General features: G+C 43.5%; 1 protein-coding gene across 1 annotated transcript in view; it reads right to left on the bottom strand.

Moving 5' to 3' along the window:
- GDPD1 (glycerophosphodiester phosphodiesterase domain containing 1) overlaps positions 1 to 18856 on the bottom strand; it is a 54749-nt gene extending 35893 nt beyond the window's left edge. Inside the window, exons 1-2 of the mRNA XM_070945044.1 lie at positions 18683 to 18856; positions 960 to 1002 (exon numbers count right to left, since the gene is read on the bottom strand). Of these exons, the coding sequence (XP_070801145.1) occupies positions 960 to 1002; positions 18683 to 18818 (179 nt within the window). The 5' untranslated portion in view covers positions 18819 to 18856. The remainder of the gene's footprint in view (positions 1 to 959; positions 1003 to 18682) is intronic.

The raw sequence follows: 18856 nt of genomic DNA, 5'->3' as shown, positions 1-18856 counted from the left end.
TCAATTGATCCGCAGAAAAAACCATGGCTACCAACCTGCCTTCCATGGAGGACTCGTCTACTGCACGAGTCAAAAAGAGGGCTGGGAAAATATCTACAGACCCCTCGCATCCTGGATATAAACTGTTTCAGCTCCTACCCTCAAAACGACGCTATAGAGCAGTGCACACCAGAACAACTAGACACAAGGACAGTTTTTCCCCCGAATGCCATCACTCTCCTAAACAACTAATTCCCTCAACACTGTCAAACTATTTACTAAGTCTGCACTACTATTACTATTAGTCTTCTCATTATTCCTATCACCCATATCTTCCCACTTATGACTGCATGACTGTAACTGTGTTGCTGGTATCCTTATGATTTATATTGACTGTTTCCTTGTATGATTTGATTGCTTATTTGTACCCTATGACCATCATTAAGTGTTGTACCTTATGATTCTTGATGAACGTATCTTGTCTTTTATGTACACTGAGAGCATATGCACCAAAGACAAATTCCGTGTGTGTCCAATCACACTTGGCCAATAAAAAATTCCTTTCCTGTTCTGTTCTGTTCTGTTCTGTTCTATTCTATTCTATTCTATAATTGCTTATTTGTTCCCTATGACTGTCATTAAGTGTTGTACCTTATGATTCTTGATGAACGTATCTTGTCTTTTTATGTACACCGAGAGTGTATGCACCAAGACAAATTCCTTGTGTGTCCAATCACACTTGGCCAATAAAAAATTATATTCTATTCTAAATTGTGATTGGAAGTCAAGGACTACCTGTTTATAGTGAGCATGGGGAGATTTCAGAGCTGGCTTGAATTTACTGCAACCAACATCCTTAGTAAAAGGACCCTTTGCTTAACCAAACGGGAATCGAAGGTTTTTCCTTTCTAAGGGATCGGATTGGGGCAGGTCTGAGAAACACTCGGCTAAGCGCATTGACTGTTTTGATTTATACTCACTGACGAAATGCCGCCATGGTGTTCTCCAGATTCTCTCCCGCACCTGTAGAACGAAAAAAATGAGTGAAAGCAGGTAACTATGATTTTGCTTTTACAGATCATCCTCAAGGCTCACCAAAGAGCCTTGGTGGTGCAGCGGACTAAAGTGCTGTTAAGTTGCACTAAGCTGCCAACTGCCTGCAATTACTGCGAGTTCAAATCTCACCAGGCTCAAGGTTGACTCAGCCTTCCATCCTTCCGAGGTAGGTAAAATGAGGACCCGGATTGTGGGGGCAATAAGCTGACTTTGTATAAAAAAGAACACCGCTTGGGGGGGGGGGGCGAAAGCCCTACTAAGCAGGTATATACAAAAGTATGAAGGCTATTGCTTAATGCATTGTAAGCCGCCCTGAGTCTCCGGAGAAAGGGCGGCATATAAATCGAACCAATAAATAAATAAATAAACTTACAACCATTCATTTACTGACCGTTTGAAGTTGCAACGGCACAGGGGAAAAAAAGTGAATTCTGATCGTTTTTCACACCATTATTAACCTTCTCCGTAGCCCTGCCATTTTCCTGCCTGATGCAGGACTAGAACTCACCGTCTCCTGGTGACTGGTTCAAAGCCACCCCTTTGCTTTCACGCAGGGTGGATAAAAATCAATGATTTTTTTAAAAAAATCAAAATCAGATTTTTTTGATTTAAAATCGGATTTTTTTTTATTTAAATCGGATTTTTTGATTTTTTATCGAATTTATTTTAATAAAAAACTTTTGGGGTAAAAATCTATCGTAAGATAGTTTTCTATTTAAGATACATAAATAATTTAGTTTATTCAGTATGAAATGGAGCTTAGTTATATAGCATGAGGCTGTATATTCTGCAACACTGGGACTATCGGTGAGTCAACAATGGGTCAAAGGAGTAGCAGAGATGACAGCTGCTCTTTAAAAATTATGATTTAAATCGAGTTGATTTAAATCAAGCCTTTTTACTAGGGATTTAAATCATGATTTAAATTGTGATTTAAATCAACTCGATTTAAATCAAATCCACCCTGCTTTCATGCATAAGGTGGGACTAGACCACCTCCTGGTTTTTAGCCTGTTGCCATCCCCGCATGCAAACTTTTCGGTCCAATAAACCCTGTTTTACCTCAGGTAGCAAAAGCAAAAGTAACAGTAACGGAGTTGGAAGGGACCTTGGAAGTCATCTAGTCCAACCGCCTGCTCACACAGGAGACCTGTACTAGGGATTCGAACCGCCGAACTGCCAACGTTTCTTATCGACAAGCTCAGTGTCTTAGCCACTGAGCCACCTAGTCGCTTAAAAAGTCCCTATCTGAAGACCAGGCTGCCTATCAAAGACTTATTCATGTCTAATTTGAGATAACTACCATCCCTGTGTCCCAAAGGGGCTTTTTTTTCAAGAGGCCACTGGACTTCCTGGTTTTTTTTCTTTGAAGACCTTTCGCTTCTCATCCAAGCAGCTTCTTCAGCTCTGACTGGATGGTGGGGAATGGAAGGATTGATACTCCTTGCAGACAGCGGGTCATTTGCGTCCTTTTAGAGAGTCGTTGAGGCCTCTTGGAGGTTTATCTGTGTCCTCAGGGTCACCTGAGTGGTGAAAATGGGTGTGGAGCCTTCTTGGAACTGCTGAAAGGATTGGAGATTGGAGATGTCGTCTCTCTCGGCCTCTGTTGAGACAGGGCTGTTCAATTTGGACACAGATGGCCTCTCTGACCCCTCTTTCAAACCAGCAGTCCTCTCTGTCCAAAACGTGACCTTTGCTGTCTTCAAAAGAGTGGCCTTTGTCTTTTAAATGCAGATGGGCTGCTGAATCTGGGCCCAATGCGTTTCTTCTCCTATGTTGCGCCATGCATTTGTGAAGTGGCTGTTTTGTTTCCCCAATCTACAGATCTGCACATGGCTCACTGCATTGTACTGCATGTGCCACGTTGCTCAATTTATGTGTGGATGTTCTGTCAGAGCTGAAGAAGCTTCTTGGATGAGAAGCGAAACGTCTTCGGAGAAAAAAAATATCAGAAAGTCCAGTTGCCTCTTGAAAAAGCAACTTTGGGACAACCGTGACCTGGTTGACTGAGAATCTCCATACACATTTACCAGCCTGTGCGGGATGGGAGCAGCGGTGGGTTTTACATATTTTTACCATCGATTCGCCGCACGGACGCACACTTGCTTTCCGCGCATGCATTTTGCTTTTGTGCATGCCTTCCATGCATGCGCCTGGCCTCATGCATGCGCCTGGCTAAATAGGATGGCATTACGCCAGGGCGGGTGGGCACGCCCACCTGCAGTCACCGCTACCGGTTCGCTAGAATCGGTACAAACCGGCTGAATACCATCTCTGGATGGGAGAAGCCAGCCACACTTTGTCCTTCACCTGGAGAAGACCAATCGGGCATTATAATTTCTGTGCCCACCTCAAGCTTCAAGCAGAGATATAGATAGTCCTCGATTTACAACCATTTGCCTATCTGTGCAGAAATACAGGTAGTCTTCCACTTAAAACCACTCGTTTAGCAATTGTTCCAAATTACACGGCCCTGCCAAAAAGCGACTTACAACCAGTCCTCTCACTTACGACCGTCACAGTGTCCCCAGGGTTACATGATCAAAATTCAGGCCCGCGGAAACTGGCATGTACAGGTAGTCCTCGACTTACGACCACAATTGAACCCAAACTTTGTGCTGTTAAGTGAGACATGTGTTAAGTGAACTTTGCCACATTTTACGACCTTTCCTGCCACAGTTGTTAAGTGAGTCACTGCCGTTGATAAGTTAGTAACATGGCTGTTAAGTGAATCTGGCTTCCCCTGTTGACTTTGCTGGTCAAAAGGTCGCAAAAGGGGATCATGTGACTCCCGGATACTTCAACCGTCGTAAATATGAGTCAGTTGCCAAGCATCCAAATTTTGATCAACATGACCATGGGGACGCTGCAAAGATTGTAACTGTGAAAAACGGTCCTCAGTCACCTTTTTCAGTACCGTTGTAACTTTGGTCACTAAGCGAACTGTTGTAAGTTGAGGACTACCTATATTTATGACAGCTGCAACCTCACAAGCAAACTCAATGGCGGAAGCCAGTCGCTTTAAACAAAACACGATCCCACTTAACGACTGTAGCAGTTTTCTTAATAAATGTGGCAAAAAAAAGGGGTGTTGTAACATTGAACGCGACTCGCTTAATAACTGCATTGCTTAGCCATGGGCATTCCGGAGCCAATTGCGGTCGTAAGTCGAGGACTTCCAGCCGGTACAAATAATAGATGAGTGAATTCTACCCGAGGCTTGTAAACCGAGAACCAAGCTGCTATGAAAACCTGAATTGAATGGGAAAGGGGAAATTTGATGGTTGCATTCAATCAGCAGCAGTGGTGGCACTGAACGGCAGCCCAATCTACAGATGTCAGGGAGAAATACTCCAGGATTAAAAAGCACATTTATGTACATTACTAGAAGGGACATTTACTCGGATCAAAGTGCTCCCTTCCCTTTATGACAAGTAGACACACTACAAAGAGTGCAGAGAAGAGCAACAAAGAGGATTAGAGGACTGGAGGCTAAAACATATGAAGAATGGTTGCAGGAACTGGGTATGTCTAGTTTAATGAAAAGAAGGACTAGGGGAGACATGATAGCAGTCTTCCAATATCTCAGGGGCTGCCCCAAAGAAGAGGGAGTCAAGCTATTCTCCAAAGCACCTGAAGGCAGGAGAAGAAGCAACGGGTGGAAACTCATCAAGGAGAGAAGCAACTTAGAACTAAGGAGAAATTTCCTGACAGTGAGAACAATTAACCAGTGGAACTACTTGCCTCCAGAAGTTGAAAATGCTCCAACACTGGAAGTTTTTAAGAAGATGTGGGACAACCATTTGTCTGAAGTGGTGTAGGGTTTCCTGCCTGGGCAGGGGGTTGGACTAGAAGACCTCCAAGGCCCCTTCCAACTCCATCATTCTAAGTCAAGTCCTTCTTCCCTAGAAAACAGCCACGATAATGAGGGGAGACAAGAAAATGTGATTGTTGTCTCTCATCCCAACTTCACATAGCAGCCGAAACAAAGATGGAACACTTTAATTTTAGGATTTTTCGTTGGTTTTTTTTCCCCCCTTCTTCTTCTTCTTCCCTATGTGTAGTTGAGGGAAAGAAAGAAAGAAAGAAAGAAAGAAAGAAAGAAAGAAAGAAAGGAAGGAAGGAAGGAAGGAAGGAAGGAAGGAAGGAAGGAAGGAAGGAAGGAAGGAAGGAAGGAAGGAAGGAAGGAAGAAAGAAAGAAAGAAAAGGTTTAGGACGGGGCAGGGGTGGGTTCTTAAATTTTTTTACTATTGGTTCTGTGGGTGTGGCTTATTTTGTGAGCATGGCTTGGTGGGGGGGGGTAATGTGACTGGGCGGGCGTGGCCAACTTTTTTTTTTTTAACTTTTAAAAGCTTTTTTTCTACAACCTTAAGAGGTTGCAGAAAACAATGCTTTGAAAAGCCTCTCTGCCGATCAGGCAACTCTGCTGGGATCGTCAGAGGCTTTTCAAAGCATTTTTTTTACCACCTCTTTGGCTGAAGAGGTTGCAGAAAACAAGGCTTTGAAAAGCCTCTGACGATCCCAGCTGAGCCGCGGGATCATCAGAGGCTTTTTTTTTTTTTTTTTTTACTTTTAAAAGCATTTTTTTTCGGGCCGAAGAGGTTGTTGAAAAAATGCTTTTAAAAGTTAAAAAAAAAAAAATGCCTCTGATGAGGTAGGCGGGGTAAGCGAGCGGTGACCGAGCCAGGGACCGGTTCGGGGGCGTGGCCAGCCAATGTTATTACCGGTTCTCGGAACTACTACAAATTTTTACTACCGGTTCTTGTGAACCGGTGCGAACCGGGAGCAACGCACCACTGGGACAGGGATGTCAAACACAAGGCCCGTGGGCCGGATCCAGCCCACAGGGTGCTTAGATCTGGCCCGCAGTGCCTCTGCCAGCAAAAATGGAGCTCGGGAGGGCTGCGTGCGGCCTGTCAGGGTTCCCACAGATGCCTTAATTAAAACATGAGCCTCGAACAAAGAGAACCAGTTCGGTGACGTCATATCATCACCGCTACCGGCTCGGCCGAACCGGGAGGAACCCACCACTGGTATATAGGGTTTTCTGCTTGACAAGGGGGTTGGACTAGAAGACCTCCAAGGTCCCTTCCACTTCTATTATGATTGATTAAATAGGTCACGGTTCTTCCAGAGGTCTTTTGCCCAAAAGGCAACTGGACTTCCTTGTGGTTGTTTTTTTTTCCCCCCCTTTGGAAAAACGTCTCGCTTCGCATCCAAGGAGCTTCTTCCGTTCTTCTTGGATGAGAAGCGAAACGTTTTCCACAGGAAAAAAAAATAAAAACAACCACAAGGAAGTCCAGTTGCCTTTTGGGGAAAAAAAGCACCTTTGCACAAGGAGGAATCGTAACCGGGAGAACATCTGATGTCCGTTCAAGGTCGTCACTTCCGGTGGGTGACCTCAACTCTTTGTGTGGGTGTCCAGGCAAACCTCGCAGGCCTTGGGAAGTTCACGCTGTGCTGTCCCTGAGAAAGTAGGCTACACAAACGGCCGATTCCCGAACAAAGCAGGCTAATGGCTCCGGCAAAGGCCGCAGGCTGTGTGCGATTGTGCGTCTGGCCCCCTTCTCTTTGTTTAAAAGGGTTGTTTGCAAGCCTAATAGATTAGAAATCTTTGGGGAAGAGAGGCCTGACTTTTACACACCAGCTGGATGGATGCAATTACCCATTCGAGCAATTAATAAAAACTGGGTAATATAGTGTACCATTAAGGAGAAGGTCTTGGGGGGGGTGGGGGAAAGAGACTGTAGGAAGTTAGCACCCACCCAGTGGTGGGTTTCAAATTTTTTTACTACCGGTTCTGTGGGTGTGGCTTGGTGGGCATGGCAGGGGAAGGATCCTGTAAAATCTCCAGGTTACTGCAAAATCCCCATTTCCTCCTGATCAGCTGGAACTTAGGAGGCAGAGAATAGATGGGGGTGGGGCCAGTCAGAATTTTTACTACCGGTTCTCCAGAACTGGTCAGAACCTGCTGAAACCCACCTCTGCACCCACCCGTCTCCTAGAAGAATGAAACATTCTAGGAAATATTAAAAAGGCAGAATACTATATTTCCCTGGATGAGAAATGGAGAAACATGTTTTTTTTTAGAGGCAGGAAGCAGACTCACTCTTAATAGCCCCCACCCTCCTCAATAGCCCACAGCAGATGTCAGCACTTAAGAGATAAAGCGATAGCTAGGTCTATTCATAATTATAAAATAGGTCTATTCGTAAGGGGATGCAGTGGCTCAGTGGTTAAGACGCTGAGCTTGTCGATCGAAAGGTCGGCAGTTTGGCGGTTCGAATCCCTAGTGCCGTGTAACGGGGTGAACTCCTGTGACTTGTCCCAGCTTCTGCCAACCTAGCAGTTCGAAAGCAGGTAAAAAATACAAGCAGAAAAATAGGGACCACCTTTGGTGGGAAGGGAACAGCCTTCCGTGCGCCTTTGGCATTGAATCATGCTGGCCACATGACCACGGAGATGTCGCCGGACAGCGCTGGCCTCTTCGGCTTTGAAATGGAGATGAGCACCGCCCCCTAGAGTCGGGAACGACTAGCACATATATGCAAGGGGAACCTTTCCCTTTCCCTTTATTCATAAGGAAATGCCCTCACCCAAGATCCAACAAAGATAGGATTAGCCCTCTACCCATCTAGCAACAGAACTCACCACATGGCACCTGGGGAGATTACATCACCCAGCAAGATTCAACCAAGCTTGGGACTCAAAAGACAACCTACAAAATTACCTCTGCATGGCCCCATGGGAGTCTGACAACCAATCAGAATACAAGCTCAAATTCAAAGCCCAACAGAGGGTATAGATCTCTCTCTCTCTCTCACCCATTTGCCTTTTTTGCCTCAAAAGCACGTGGTCCTGTCCACCATTAAACCATCTTTTCAAGCAGCCTCCATGTTTCCAGGGTCTTTCTCCCCACTTAGAACTGAACCCAGGTGGACATTTCTTCTAACAGGACAATCCAGCTGCTGCTTTTCTCCCGTGTAAATGCAGATTTCTGCAGTTTATTTTAACATTTTACTTCTAGTATTAGGGGGGGGGGGATCTGCTAGCAGGGACGCCGTTGGGAAGAAAGAAGGGGGAAGGGAAGTGGTACGCTGTAACTTTAGAAGGAGAAACCGTGTTTTTAAAGAACAGCCTCCCAGGTGCATAACCAGAGTGGCACAATCCGGCTAAAATATCCGCTTAACAGAGCAAAGTACGAGACTCAGAATAACACACAAAAACCTGCACACGGCCTCCTGGGTTTTATTGCTGTAAACTGCTGAGAAAAAGAAAGAAAGAAAGAAAGAAAGAAAGAAAGAAAGAAAGAAAGAAAGAAAGAAAGAAAGAAAGAAAGAAAGAAAGAAAGAAAGAAAGAAAGAAAGAAAGAAAGAAAGAAAGAAAGAGGATGGGAGGGAGAAAGAAAGAAAAAGGGAGGGAGGGAGGGAGGGGAGGGAGGGAGGGAGGGAGGGAGAAAGAAAGAAAGGAAGGAAGGAAGGAAGGAAGGAAGGAAGGAAGGAAGGAAGAAAGAAAGGAAGGAAGAGGGAGGGAGGGAGAAAGAAAAAGGGAGGGAGGGAGGGAGAAAGAAAAAGGGAGGGAGGGTGGGAGGGAGGAAGAGAAAGGAAGGGAGAAAGAAAGAAAGGAAGGAAGGAAGAAAGAAAGGAAGGAAGGAAGAGGGAGGGAGGGAGGAAAGAAGGGAGAAAGAAAGAAAGAAAGGAAGGAAGGAAGGGAGAAGGAAAGAAAGAGAGAAAAAGGGAGGGAGGGATGGAGAGAGAAAGGAAGGAAGGAAGGAAGGAGGAGGGAGGGAGAGTGGAAGGAAGGAAGGGAGAAAGAAAGAAATGAAGGGAGAAAGAGCAAAAGAAAGAAAGAAAGGAGGGAGGGAGAAAGAAAGAGAGAAAGGAAGGAAAGGGAGAGAGAAAGGGAGGGAGGGAGGGAGGGAGGGAGGGAGAAAGAAAGAAAGAAAGAAAGAAAGAAAGAAAGAAAGAAAGAAAGAAAGAAAGAAAGAAAGAAAGAAAGAAAGAAAGAGGATTCTGTTGCTCAGTGAAACATTTGCTAAGTGGGTTTTGCCCCATTTCACAACTTTTCCTGCCTCAGTCGTTGTTAAGCGAATCACTGAAGTTGTCAAGTTAGTCACCTGGTTGTTAAGTGAATCCGCTTTCCCCCATTACCTTTCCTTTGTCAGAAGGTCGCCAGAGGGCATCACGTGACCTTGGGACACAGCAACGGGCATAAATATGAAACCACTTCCCAAGCATCTGAATTTTTTTGATCACGTGACCACGAAGATGCTGCAACGGTCATAAGTGCGAGAAACGGTCGTGAGTCACTTTCTTCAGCCCCGTCGCAACTTCCAACGGTCACTAAATGAACTGTTGTAAGTCGAGGACTGCCTGTAATTGGGGCCAGAATTTCCCTAAGTAAGCTAAGCGGTCGGTCGTTAAGGCAGTCGCAACCTTTTTGGCCATGGTTAAGCAAACCACTGCAGTTGTTAAGGGAGTCATGCGGTCATTAAGTGAATCCGCCTCCCCCCCCCTCCATTGACGTTGCTTGTGGGAAGGTCGCAAACGGGGGTCACATGACGTCAGGCCAAGCAATTTTTGTACATGTATGCCGGTTGCCGAGTGCCTGAATTTTCATCATGTAACTAGGGATGCTGTGATAGTCGTTAAGTGCGAGGACTAGTCGTAATTTTTTTTCAATCCTGTGGTAACTTCGAATGGCCGTTAAATGAATGGACTGCCTGTAATGACTTTTGGCTGCTGAGCATAAGAGGACAGCCCCTCTCCCACGCCCTGTTCGGCAAGCGCTGAAGGAGAAGGGGTCCTTTTTAGTCAGCATTAAAACTAAATAAAAAAATAATAATATTTGTAGCTCAGAGTTCAACGGCGGATTTATCAAACAGACAGACAGCAGTGGTGAAATCCAAATTTTTATACTACCGGTTCTGTGGGCACGGCTTGGTGGACTTGGTGGGTGTGGCAGGGGAAGAATACTGCAAAATCCCCATTCCCACCCCACTCTGGGGCCAGCCAGAGGTGGTATTTGCTGGTTCTCTAAACTACTCAAAATTTCCGCTTCAGGTTCGCCAGAACCTGTTAGAACCTGCTGGATTTCACCCCTGCCAGACAGACTTTTGTGGAGTACTTGGTGCTCCCTGAGCTTGGTTGTTTTCTTACAGACGTCTTGTTACCCAACTAGGTAAAATCATCAGTGCTAGGAAGGGAAAGGAGGAGGAGAATTGTGGGGTCCTTGGTGCTCTCTGAGCCTGCTTGTTTTCTTGCAAACGTTTCATGACCCACCTTGGTAACACCATCAGTGCCAGAAGGGACTGTGGGGTTTCTCTCGTAATGTTATAGCGCTGATCATACTACCCAGTTGGTAACATCTGCAGGAAAACAACGAAGCTCGGAGAGCACCAAGGATCCCATTGAAACTAAATTCTTGAAGAAATATAGGTAGCCCTGGACTTACAACAATTCGTTTAGTGACCGTCCGAAGTTACAACCGCACTGAAAAAAATTGACTGATGACCATTTTCCATACGTACGACCGTTGCAGCATCCCCGTGGTCACCTGATCAAAATTCAGACGGTTGGCAGCTGATTCGTATTTATGACTCTTGCAGTGTCCTGGGATCACGCGATTCCCTTTTTGCGACCTTCCGACAAGGAAAGTCAGCGGGGGAGCCAGATTCCCTTAACAACTGGGTTATTAACTAATCAACGGCAGCGATCCGTTTAACAACTGTGGGGAGAAAAGTCGTAAAATGGGACAAAACTCACTTAACAAATTTCTCACTTAGCAGCGTCAATTCCAGGCTCCATTGTGGTCGTAAGTCGAGGACCACCTCTACAGACCCATGCATTTCTTCTGTCATCGAGTGCTTATGAAGGTAGAGCCAACCTTTGTTTAAAGACTTCCAGCGATGGACAACTGAGTATTTCATGTGGCGGGCTGTTCCGCTGGCTGACGGCTTATAAAATCAGGACGTGCTTCCTGATGCCCAGCCTAAAACTCTTTCCTTTCTGCTGAAACCCACCAGTTCTGATTTCCTCCCTCTGTTTGTTTGACCCTAGAGGCCATTTTGTTCTTCAAACAACCAAGGACGAGTTGTTTGTGTAGTTGTTCTATTTTGTTTACTCCGCTGAGGCCACAGCAAACGGAAACTCCTTTGAGGTCTAGGAAGGATGGACAATGTGCCGTCCCTGAAACTAATCCCCCCCCGGGGTTACCAACGGTCGCTGGAAAGCCAGTTTTACTTATGGGGTTGATTGCCTCTTTGTGGTGGACGAAAACCTTGGATTCTCATCCCAAAATGTCAGCTACTATCCAGATTTTGCCCTTCAAGGGAATGAAAGCACTCTTAAGTAGGGAAAAAGAAGAGGGAGGTGGAATTTGCAATCTGCATTCAAACAAAGGCTGTTAATTAACTTTCTTAACAGCCTACAAGAATCCAAAGAATAAATAATCTTAATCTTACTATGATTGGCAGATAGCCCAGAAGCAATTTGCAAAGAATGAAGATCAAGGCACGAAGGAGAGTGAACAGAGTTGTTCCCTGCAAATTGCTTCAGTCGGTGGTCCTCCTTAAATAGGCTAAGGGAGTGGCCAATTAGCCCCAAGCCCTACTCTTGAGGAGACCTCCTCCTGAGGAGCCACTCCTGCCTTTTGGCAGCTCTGCGCACCCATGCATTGAGAAGAGGCTCCTCCTCTTCGTCCTCTTCACCCATGGAAGCTTCTGGAGGTTCTGAAGGCCTTGGCTGAATCCCCGCCTCTGACACCACATCTTCTCCAGCCTCCTCACTGTCCGACTCGAGTGCCAGTTGCACAGGCTTCTGGCGCAGCACCACACCAGCCTCCTCGCTGTCCGAATCAGCCACCTCACAGGCCGTGTACGGGCCACAACAAAACCAGTCCCTTAGGTTTTGAAGCCATGATGTTCTTCTTCTGCCTGGACCTCCTCGTTTGTCTTCAATTTTTCCCTGGAGGATTAAGTGAAGGATGCTGTATTTTTCTGGGTGTCGCATCACATGTCCAAAATACTCTTAACTTTCGCTTTTTAATGGCTTCGATTATTTCCCTTTGCTTTCCCAGGCGGCTTATCACCTCCTCATTTGTGATTGCCATAACAGAATAGAATCACAGAGTTGGAAGGGACCTTGGAGGTCTTCTAGTCCAACAGACTTCAGGGACCACTAAATTCATAATTTTAAATCCCGCGGACCACAAATTTGAATTTTTAAAAAAGATAAAATAGTATTTAGTGCAATGTAAAAAATGCAAATAATTTTTCTGTGGACCACCAACCTTTGCTCGCGGACCACCGCTTGGTGACTGCTGTTCTAGTCCAACCCCGTGCTTGGGCAGGAAAACCCTATAATCATTTCAGGCAAATGGTTGTCCAGTCTCTTCTTGAAAACTTCCAGTGTTGGAGCATTCACAACTTCTGGTGGCAAGCTGTTCCACTGGTTAATTGTCCTCACTGTCAGGAATTTTCTCCTTAGTTCTAAGTTGCTTCTCTCCTTGATTAGTTTCCATCCGTTGCTTCTTGTCCTGCCCTCAGGTGCTTTGGAGAATAGCTTGACCCCCTCCTTTTAATGGCAACTCGTCAAATATTGGAAGGCTGCTGTCATGTCACCCCTACTTCTTTTCACAAGACTTTCATAGATTAAAAATGTACATAGGTATAGATAGATAGATAGATAGATAGATAGATAGATAGATAGATAGATAATAGATAGATAGGAAAGAAAGAAAGACAGACAGAGAAAGAAAGAAAGAAAGAAAGAAAGAAAGAAAGAAAGAGGGAGGGAGGGAGGGAGGGAGGGAGGGAAGAAGAAAAGAGAGAGAAAGCAAGGAAGGGAGGAAGGCGAAAGGAAGAAAATAAGAAAGGAAGGAAGGAAAGAAGAAAAGAGAAGGAGAGGGAGAGAGGAAGGAAGGAAGGAAAAAGAAAAAAAAAGAGAGAGAGAACAAATACATGAAAAAAAGCACCCTCGTTTTGCAAAGCGGGACTAAACCGAGGTTGCAATCTTTTTCAATAACAGGTTGCAAATGGCTCTCCGGAAGACAAACAGCTTGATTGACAAGCTTGGGAGGATGGAAAGAGGAAGAAAAAGAGATTCAGGAAGACGTAAAACAAGGAAGACAATTTTAAAGGGAGATTTAAAACCAACCAACCAACCACTCCAATTAAAAACCTCAGGAAACAGGTTTTTGCACCGGGACAGGTGATGGGGAAAGCCAAAAAGACTTCGTGATAATCAGGTGAAAACAGCCAGCGCTACCAGTGGGAGGGGGAAAGGGGGAGAAAATAAGAACTTCAGGAAATAAGAGCTGTTTTTAGGGACCACTGGAAGGACAGAGCTAAGTTTATTATGTCATAAAACAGATGAGAGTCATACCGTAATTACCTGCTGTAAAATGATAGCAATATGTCACTTACATTTGCAGATACGTGCAAATTGTTCTCCCTACTCATTAAAATCTCAGGATGCTGCTGTTTGCTTAGGGAGGGGGACTCCGGACATGAAGAGGAAGGCAGGAATCTCCACCCCTTTTGGGGGAGGGGGCAGGAATGTAGTATAGGACAGACTTCAAGGTTAAAATTGAATTTCAAGGGGAGGGGGGGAGGGAGAGAGATGATATTGTAGATAGAGGTGACTGATATATAGATTAATAGATCGATAGACAAGAATGGAGAGAGAGAGTAAAGATACATATGAATGAATAGTGAGATGATATAGATAGATCGATAGATCGATATAGATTAATAGATCGATAGACATGAATGGAGAGAGAGAGAGAGGGTAAAGATACATATGAATGAATAGAGAGATGATATAGATAGATCAATATAGATTAATAGATCGATAGACATGAATGGAGAGAGAGAGAGAGGGTAAAGATACATATGAATGAATAGAGAGATGATATAGATAGATCAATATAGATTAATAGATCGATAGACATGAATGGAGAGAGAGAGAGAGGGTAAAGATACAAATGAATGAATAGAGAGATGATATAGATAGATAGATCGATATAGATTAATAGATCGATAGACAAGAATGGAGAGAGAGAGTAAAGATACATATGAATGAATAGTGAGATGATATAGATAGATCGATAGATCGATATAGATTAATAGATCGATAGACATGAATGGAGAGAGAGAGAGAGGGTAAAGATACATATGAATGAATAGAGAGATGATATAGATAGATCAATATAGATTAATAGATCGATAGACATGAATGGAGAGAGAGAGAGAGGGTAAAGATACAAATGAATGAATAGAGAGATGATATAGATAGATCAATATAGATTAATAGATCGATAGACATGAATGGAGAGAGAGAGAGAGGGTAAAGATACAAATGAATGAATAGAGAGATGATATAGATAGATAGATCGATATAGATTAATAGATCGATAGACAAGAATGGAGAGAGAGAGTAAAGATACATATGAATGAATAGTAAGATGATATAGATAGATAGATAGATCGATAGATCGATATAGATTAATAGATCGATAGACATGAATGGAGAGAGAGAGAGAGAGGGTAAAGATACATATGAATGAATAGAGAGATGATATAGATAGATCAATATAGATTAATAGATCGATAGACATGAATGGAGAGAGAGAGAGAGGGTAAAGATACAAATGAATGAATAGAGAGATGATATAGATAGATAGATCGATATAGATTAATAGATCGATAGACATGAATGGAGAGAGAGAGAGAGGGTAAAGATACAAATGAATGAATAGAGAGATGATATAGATAGATCGATATAGATTAATAGATCGATAGACATGAATGAAGAGAGAGGGGGGTAAAGATACATATGAATGAATAAAGATGATATAGATAGATCGATCAATCAATATAGATTAATAGATCGATAGATATGAATGGAGAGAGAGAGAGGGTAAAAATACATATGAATGAATAGAGAGATGATATAGATAGATTGATATAGATTAATAGATCGATAGACATGAATGAAGAGAGAGAGAGAGAGAGAAAGGGTAAAGATACATATGAATGGAGGGAGAGAGAGAAAGAAAGAAAGAAAGAAAGAGAAAACAAACTGCTTTGCCAAAGTCACACCTGCTTTTTTTAGCATCCTATTTATCTGAAAGGAAGACTAGTCTAACCTCCAAGTCATTTTCTCTGCCATCTGGAAAAATCAACACAGAAAATCCTCCTTTATTCTGGTTCCTTCCCGCCCCAAACACCTCTTCTTTTTTCTTCCTCCTTTTCCCCAGCCAGCTAAACCTATAACAAGCAACCTGGAGATTTGAAAGGGCAAAAGACGTAGGGAGCGGAAAGCGATTTTAGTTCTCAAGACAAATGAGAGGATTTTGACAAGCCACGCAATAATGAGCAGAGCTTCGGCGGGAGGGCGAGTGGGAAGGGTTAGGCATGTTCCCCCCCCCCCCTTTGCAGGGAACACAAAAGCCTTGGGGGTCCTTTAAAGGAGAGCAGAGGGATAAATATGTCCAGAGACCCAAGAGGACAACTTTCCATCAGAGGCACCAAGCCTTCGGTCCTATCTCGGCTGGCAGGTGCACCAAAAACATACACCTCTTTCGTCATCCGTTCTACAGATATTTTTAAAAAAATAAACCTTTTTGCTTTTCATCCACTAATTCTATTCTCTGCATAAGATCTCTTTCTCTCTCTATTCAGTCCGTCTCCAGCATAATATATTTTCTACTCAGACAGACCCATCCGCCATGCTATGGATATATTCTCTTTAGAGCCAACGACGAGAGATAAAAAAAACTGATCAATAAACAGAATAAAAATAAAATGAAACAGTATTTTTTTTTTTAACAGATACATCCCAGTCATTGTTTCCCTTTAACCTCAGATCTCCAAATGTCTCGATCGCTTTTTTTCTTGCATTCTCTCATCTCACAACCACCCATCTGTTTATAAGTGTATATACCGGTATAGACGGTATAGGTCTTATGTGTATATACCGGTATATACCGGTATAGGTCTTATGGGTTGTTGTTTTTTTAAATTGTATAGATGTGGGGTTTTAAATTGGGAGGCCAATCGATTTAATTTATTTTAGTTATTTTTAACTTTTATATTATATGTATCTTAATTCAGGCTGTCCACCGCCCTGAGTCCTTTGGGAGAAGGGCGGTATATAAATTTAATAAATAAATAAATAAATAAATAAAATATATTCCTCCCCCCCTCAAACTGCTTTCATTCAAATTTGCAAAATTTTTCCCCAAACTCATATTTGGTTCTTCCATGATTATCTTTCACTGGAACATAGCACGATTCACTTTCAACAAGCGAGGTAGTATCGATTCAGATGTACATGCATTTAATTTATATTTAAACCTACAGCCTCACTTGGATGCATGGATTCATCAACAATAGAGGATCAAACTACCTACATTCAGATACAATAATAGATCTTTCCTTTCTGGCTTAGTTTCCCAAACACACAGCATCTTTTCCTTCCTTCCTCCCTCCGTTTTCCTTCCTCTCTCTCTCTCCCTTCCTTCTCCTACTCTCTTCTCTCCTTCCTTCCGTCTCTCCCTCTCTTCCTTGCTGTTTTCCTTCCTTTTTCCTTCCCTTCCCTTTCTTTCCTCCCTCCCTGTTTTTCTTCTTCTCTCCCTTCCTCTCCTGCTCTTCTCTCCTTCCTTCCATCCTTCCCTCCGTTTTCCTTCCTCCTGTCTTTCCTTTCCCTCGCTCCTTTCTCGTTCCTCCCTCCCTCCATTTTCCTCCCTCTCTTTCTCTTCTCCACTCTTCTCTCCTTCCGTCAGTCCCACCCTCTCTGCTTTCCTTCCTTTCTTTTCCTTCCTCTCTCCCCTCGCTCTCTTTTCTCTCCTTCCCTCCTTCCGTCCCTCCCTTCCAGTCTTTCCTTCTTACCTCCCTTGTTTTCCTTCCTCTCTCGCTCCCTTCCTCCCTCCCTCCTTCTCCTGCTCTCCTTTCTCCCTCCCGGCCTATTTAATTCTTTCCCCCATGTAAGTCCCCTCCCATCGCAACTCCAAATCTTCCGTATTCCAAGGTCATTAAAACCAAAAAAGGGCCTGTAGACTTTGATTGCCATTGCCCCTCGAGTAATGAAAGCTTTCACCCAGCACTTGTAGTAAGCCTAGAGAAGGCAATTATCAATGTGATTTGTAACCTATTGTATATGCATCCTCCTCCTCTGCTAATAATAAAAGCAATCCTGAATAGTTGTGGCACAATCAACACCCAGTTTTATCCCAAAGCACGTATCTCACTGTGCAAACTACGATCACTTATCTAAAGATTCAAAATACTGTTCAATATACTTATTTCAAAGTCAATAAATTGTTCCCTCCACAATGCCCATTCAGAGGTACATGCAGTGGTATCCATACTACTAATAAAACAGATAATTAGAAATCAGATTTTTTTGGTGGGGGGAAGAGAGGCATGGGATCTCATATTATTTATCATATTCTTTACAGGCACCCTACCAGATAGAAATGATCTCTTCTTGTGCAAATTCTACCCTTCCTCAAAAAATATAGAAGCCACAGAGTCAATGAGGGACTGGGGACAATGAGACCTGCGGCATATAAATGTAATGAATAAACATAGATCTCTGGACTTAATTTTTTTTTTTTTTTTTTGCCCCAACAGCAATGTCTCTCTTATTGACCATCTCCGCAAATATCAAAGCCCTCCTGATTTATATTCTCCTAGCTTCGCTCCTTTGCACAAATAATGTCTTTTCACAGGCTTGAAACCTCACATCCTGCCTGCTGGACTCACGCCCCCATCAGGCACTGAATATCGAATTATTGTGGTCTGCTGCCAAAGCCAGCCTTTCCAAACAAAATCCCATCCAAACGCTGTTTTTAAAAAAGATCTATTTATCTGTCAAATTTATATGCTGCCCTTCTAATTGTCCCTAGAAAGGATCTGGTGGGGAGGGGGGGGAAAATCTGTAGAGAAAATGATAAATACTATGCTATCCCACGCCTCCCTCCCTCCCACTCCCAAAAAAGCTGATTTTTAATTATCTGGTTTATAGTAGCATGCCTCCAGCCACTTTTGAGAAACTATCCAAATTCTGCCCTTTAAAAATAATCCAAATATGATCAAAGCTACTATTTGACAAACTATCCAACTGCGATTTTTAAAAAAAAAAAAAAAAGATAAAAATCCTATTTAAAAACTGATCGAGAAATGCAAAGAAGAGTAAATAGATAAAATGCGTTCCAAAAACATTTGGTTCTTTAATGGAAACAAGCATTTAAAAATTATTAATATTAATGCAACAGCCAGAGGGTTCTTGGGAGGGACTCGATAAGTGGATTTAAGAAAAGGAAAAAAAAGCCAAATCTAAAAATCTGGCTGGTTGTGCGATGAACCACAATATTTTATTTTATTTTTTAAATATTTATATATTTATTTGGAGAATAAATGGCCGCCCACCCACTTTGCAGGGACTCTTAGGGAGGCTTAAATCATCCAATCGGATTTTTTTTTTTTTTAAAGGGAATTTGGAAATTCAAGATGCCCAAATTATATGCAGAGGAGAAGTGGAGGACGAGGGGGGGGGGGAGAAAAAAAGACGCCCCAAAAATGAAGGAGGAAGGATGCCCGGTCACCCCCAAAAAGGACGCTTCGCGCAGGCGTTGCTCTCACCTCCGCGGTGGGAGATGTGCCGGCACCGGAACCGGTGGCGTTTGCGCCGGTGGAGCAAACCGGGGAATTTCAACAGCAGAGCCGAGGTGAGGAGATAGCCGGCCAGCGTAGAGAGGAGGTAGAAAACGGTCGACATGGCCGCGCCGAGAGCGAGCGACCCACCGTCCGACCGCG

Source organism: Pituophis catenifer, unplaced genomic scaffold (genome assembly GCF_029215685.1).
Source record: "Pituophis catenifer annectens isolate HBS135680 unplaced genomic scaffold, rPitCat1.0.hap2 SCAF_1, whole genome shotgun sequence".
NCBI lineage: Eukaryota > Metazoa > Chordata > Lepidosauria > Squamata > Colubridae > Pituophis > Pituophis catenifer.
The sequence above is the reverse complement of the archived record's forward strand: the minus strand, read 5'-3'. Positions and strand labels throughout refer to the sequence as shown.